At 59.4% G+C, this 4,638-nt stretch overlaps 1 protein-coding gene across 5 annotated transcripts in view; it reads left to right on the forward strand.

The window, feature by feature from the left end:
* The first annotated feature begins 845 nt into the window (after positions 1-845).
* Positions 846-4,638, forward strand: part of TRIP10 (thyroid hormone receptor interactor 10) — a 9,317-nt gene continuing 5,524 nt past the window's right edge. Inside the window, exons 1-7 of one of the 5 annotated variants that reach the window (XM_015585517.2) lie at positions 846-1,044; positions 2,651-2,766; positions 2,855-2,911; positions 3,773-3,920; positions 3,998-4,060; positions 4,290-4,394; positions 4,479-4,607. In XM_015585517.2, the coding sequence (XP_015441003.1) occupies positions 3,900-3,920; positions 3,998-4,060; positions 4,290-4,394; positions 4,479-4,607 (318 nt within the window). In that variant the 5' untranslated portion in view covers positions 846-1,044; positions 2,651-2,766; positions 2,855-2,911; positions 3,773-3,899. Of the gene's footprint in view, positions 1,045-1,338; positions 1,487-1,555; positions 1,711-1,742; positions 2,135-2,650; positions 2,767-2,854; positions 2,912-3,772; positions 3,921-3,997; positions 4,061-4,289; positions 4,395-4,478; positions 4,608-4,638 lie in introns of those variants that run through there. The other 4 variants (XM_015585520.2, XM_006904150.3, XM_025043577.1 and 1 more) reach the window with 4 other exon arrangements.

The following is a 4,638-nucleotide window of genomic DNA, read 5'->3' on the forward strand; positions in this document are numbered from 1 at the left end:
AAAGTCCCTCGTCCTTCTGACCCTTGACCTACACTGAGCCTTCATCTTTGGTTGGGCCTCCTACCTGGACTGAGCCATGACCCCAGACAAGACAAGGCCTGATCCCTGGACCCTAGTTTGAGTCCTAGACCCCCAACTGCTGACCCCTCTGCTAAGCCTGCCACCCCAACTTTGGCCCCGACCTGGCATGAGTCCCAGTTCCAATATGAGTTCGAGACTGGAGTTGTGACCCTAATCCCAGGCTCCAATATGAGTTCGAGACTAGAGTCGTGACCCTACTCCCAGGCTGAGCTACTGAGTCCAGACTCCAGTCCTGAGCCCCTGATTCATCTGGTCCCCCAAACTCTGGAGCACAGCCCACTTTGCAACTTGAGGTTTGCTAGCTCAGAAGCCACCAGCAGGTGGGGCCAGGTCCCCGCAGAGCCATCGGGCCCAGTATGGGCTCCTCGGTGTGTGTACTGGGAGCCTGAGTGCTCAGTGCCTAACTTGTCCCTGGGGCCAGGGCCCCTAGCCGAGGGCATCTATCACCTCTATCATCCTCTCCTCCTTTGGTGCTTTCGCAGAGAAAGCACCAAAGGAGGAGAGGATGAGTGTGGGAGTTGCTGGGATCTCCCCTCTTTTGTCCCAGCGCCTCAAATAGTTTAACAGTGTGTTAACAGACTTATGAGGGAGCCGAAAGACTTCCAAGCCCCAGGCCCCGGGTGTCTGAAGGAAGGGGCGGAGTCGAAATCCCCGGGTCCCTGATTGGGTCTTGATAAACGCGACTGTTAAATGGGCAGGTGCAAGCACCAACTGGACGGGAGCCGCAGAAAGGCCTGGGCCTGGCTCTCCAAGGACGGCCTGTCCTCAGTTTCCCGGTGCTGATTTTAGGGGAAGAAAGGCAGGATGCGGTGGGGGCGGTAATGGACCCGGCCTTGGCAGAGGCACGTCCTGGACAGGATCGAAGTCCACCTATCCGCCCTGTGGCCGGAGGGACTAGACCATTAGTGGGACGAGCGTAGACGTCTGGAACTGGGCCGGCGCGCAAGAGCTGAGTGACCTCAGGTTCTCCCTGCGTAGGGATGGGGGGAGGACCTCTTGGGTGGGGTTTCCTTGATCCTTTAAGGAATGGTTGAAGATAAAGAGGAAAGGAAGCACAGTCCGGGATGGGGCAGTGGTGAGGAGGATAGGCGGGGTCCGGGGAATTTGGAAAATGAGTCGGGGTCCTTTAAGGGGTCTGTCTAGTGGCATGGGGCGGCAACGTTCCTTTAAGAGGGGGCGGGGCGTCTGTTGGGCCTGCCTCCTTGAGGCCCCGCCTTCAGGGTGTCGTTTAGAGGCTTCGCGCGGGCGGGGGGCGTGACAAAGCCTGAAGGGGCGTGGCCTAGCCGTGAGTAGGCGGGGCCGGGCGCGCCGCCTTGGGCAGTCTCCCCGCGGCGGGTGGCGGGCGACGGCGACCGGGCGCGGCGGCCTCGGCGGGAGCAGCATGGATTGGGGCACCGAGCTGTGGGTGAGTTCAGTCGGCTTGGCTCCGTGTTCCTCCCTTACTGGGTTCAGACGCCCCATTTCTCCCCTGCAGTTCCTTAGCGGGGGCTCCACGCTTTCCCTTCCACGCATCACTGGAGTCCCCGCCCCGCCCTCTCTGAGTTTCCCGGGGCTCTCGGGACGCCCGGGAGCAAAGGGCGACCTTGCAGGTGCGGCGTAAGGAAACTGAGGCACGGGGTTCAGAGTGAGGTAGGACAGAAGTCCTGAGACCAGGCCCGGACGGCCGGGCGAGGTCACCTATTTTGAGCGCCCTGGCTGGGCCGGCGGCTAATCTTACGGCCCCTGGGTCCCTGCCCGCCAGCCGCCTGTCCGGCTGGTAGGGGGGAGGGGACCCTCTGGCCACTTTCAACCCCACGTGGGACCCAGAAGTCCTGACCGCCCTTTCTGTCCCCTCCAATCAACACCTAGGGGCTTGGGACGCTCTGGTGGGGGAGGGGGCTGCGAGGCTCGGCCTCCTTCTCCAGCCGGTTCCAGGCACTGGGAGGGGCCGCCCCCAGACCGCCTCTAACCTCAGCTCTGGAAGCCCCAGGAATTTCCCCCTATCCTTGACGGGACCTTCGACCCCTCCTCTTTCTGGAAGTGGTGGCACCCCTGAGCTCCCCCGTGCAGCGGGGTAACTAGATCGTTCCCCTCCTCAACTCTGAGATTTCTTTTGGAGGTGCAGTGAAGTCAGTGGGGGAAACTGAGACACCCATGGGGTACTCAGGGGAGCATGGCGACCCCGGGGAACTTCGTTTCTGCGCCTTGACCGTTCCGGGGCCCCCCAAGCTGCGGGGAACCCTGCCCCTTTAGCCCTGACTCACGCCGGGCCGGCCGGATTTTCCGGAATCTGGGGGGGATTAGGGGAGTCGAAGCAAGGGGAGTGGCCCCGCCGTGCTCTACACCCCTCTTGGCCGTCCAGAGACGGGGACCCTGTCGTCCGGCCGGGGCCCCGCCCCTGTTCCCTTGCCCTTCCCGGGAAGGGGAGGGGGTTCCCGCCGGTTTCCTGCCTTTCCCCGCGCGGGGGCGGGGCCGGGAAGTCACTCTTTTCTCGGAGCTCGGAGCCTCGAGGCTCCCCGGGTGTCTGGTCGCCTGGCTGTGGGGTCCCAAGATCTTGACGCCGGTCCTCCCCCGTCGCCCCCTTCGCCAGGATCAATTTGAGGTGATCGAGCGGCACACGCAGTGGGGGCTGGACCTGTTGGACAGATATGTGAAGTTCGTGAAAGAGCGAACAGAGGTGGAACAGGCTTATGCGAAGCAGCTGCGGTGAGACTCTGGGGTGGTCGGGCCTTGGGGCTGGGGAGTGCGGTCAGGAGACCGGGGGCTCAGCTCTCCTGCCTCTCTCTCCCCTTAGAAGCCTGGTGAAAAAATATCTGCCCAAGAGACCTGCCAAAGATGACCCCGAATTCAAGTAAGGATGGTGAGGGGTACAGGGCTAGATTTGGGGTTCAGGGGGCACTGGTCCCACTTTTTCTCCCTCAGCTGGGTCACTCAGTCAGGTCCCTCAGTTCCCACTTGGCGTTGAGAGCATAGGCGCAGGCTCCAGAGCATCATTCCGCTCCTTTCCTGCGGAGCCGCTGGGGCGATTCACTCGCGTTCTCTGCCTCCGTTCCCCCCTCCCCCATCTGTTACATGGACGAGGCACCAGCAGTTATCACATGACTGACTCTGGGCAAGTGGCTTAAGTTTGTGCCTCTGTTTTTCTCATCTGTGAAATGGGCATGATGACGATGAACTCGTAGGGCTCACGTGAAGGTAACTGAGATAATGTGTTAAAACAGCACCCAGCCCCTATAGTATATAGGAGCATTTCACTTTATTCCGGGTATCCTGTTCCAGAATCTGAGAAGTTCTAGAAATCAGAAGTTTTTCTGGTAACTTATTTAGAGGTAACCTCTGACCTTAAGTGACTTGATGTTGATCATGTTAATTATGGGCTTGGTTTTTATCCCACTCGTTGTGAATATTAATACTCCCCACTGCAAAAATGCTTATAGTATTTGATTATAGGATGTTGCCCCTGACCCCACTGGGGTGATGCACAAAAGATGATATAAGCATTGTATCTCCTTCTAAAACCTGGAAGATTCTGAGGTCCGAAATGCATCCCACTCAAGGGTTAGGGGTACGGGATATGGGCCAGGATTGGTCCATGTGGGTTTCCAGGGTGAATGTCTCGGGCTTACCCTTTTTCATGCGGAGGCGGGTCCTGGGGCATCTGGCTCCTGGGGTCCTGGCCCCTGGCTCCCTGCCCTCTCCCACCCCTCCCCAGGTTCAGCCAGCAGCAGTCCTTTGTGCAGATTCTCCAGGAGGTAAATGACTTTGCAGGCCAGCGAGAGCTGGTGGCTGAAAACCTCAGCATCCGCGTGTGTCTTGAGCTGACCAAGTACTCGCAGGAGATGAAACAGGAAAGAAAGATGGTGAGTAGCCCCTGCCCTGGGTTTTTCGGAGGGTCTCTGCTGCAGCCCAGGTGAGCCCATTCCCCCTCTTTCCACAGCACTTCCAAGAGGGCCGTCGGGCCCAGCAGCAGCTGGAAAGTGGCTTCAAACAGCTGGAGAATGTGAGTTTGTGGGTGTAGAGGGTGGCTCTGGTCCCGGGGAGCAGGGCGAGTGTTGCTGACCTACAGAGCTGTCCCCTTTGTCTGGCCAGGACCCTCCCCCTCCCCTGTGCGTCCCCACCCCCATGCCCATTTACTGAGTGACTTGCTGCCAGTCCCTGAATCTTGGTTTCCCATATCCCCTGCCATCAGGAATGGTGGCTTCTTCATTCCGGTTCTGTCCCCCACACAGAGTAAGCGTAAATTTGAGCGGGACTGCCGGGAGGCCGAGAAGGCAGCCCAGACTGCAGAGCGCCTAGACCAGGATATCAACGCCACCAAGGCAGATGTGGAGAAGGTGCCTGTGGGCTGGGACAGGCGTGGGGGTCAGGGTGGGATGGGGCCAGAACCTGCCAGTGACATCCACCTCCATATTCCTCAGGCCAAGCAACAAGCCCACATTCGGAGTCATATGGCAGAAGAAAGCAAAAATGAGTATGCAGCCCAACTACAGCGTTTCAACCGAGACCAGGCCCACTTCTATTTTTCCCAAATGCCCCAGATATTTGATGTGAGTGCTCTAGCCCCCAGCCCCACCTTCC

Source organism: Pteropus alecto, unplaced genomic scaffold (genome assembly GCF_000325575.1).
Source record: "Pteropus alecto unplaced genomic scaffold, ASM32557v1 scaffold30, whole genome shotgun sequence".
In the NCBI taxonomy this organism is placed as follows: domain Eukaryota; kingdom Metazoa; phylum Chordata; class Mammalia; order Chiroptera; family Pteropodidae; genus Pteropus; species Pteropus alecto.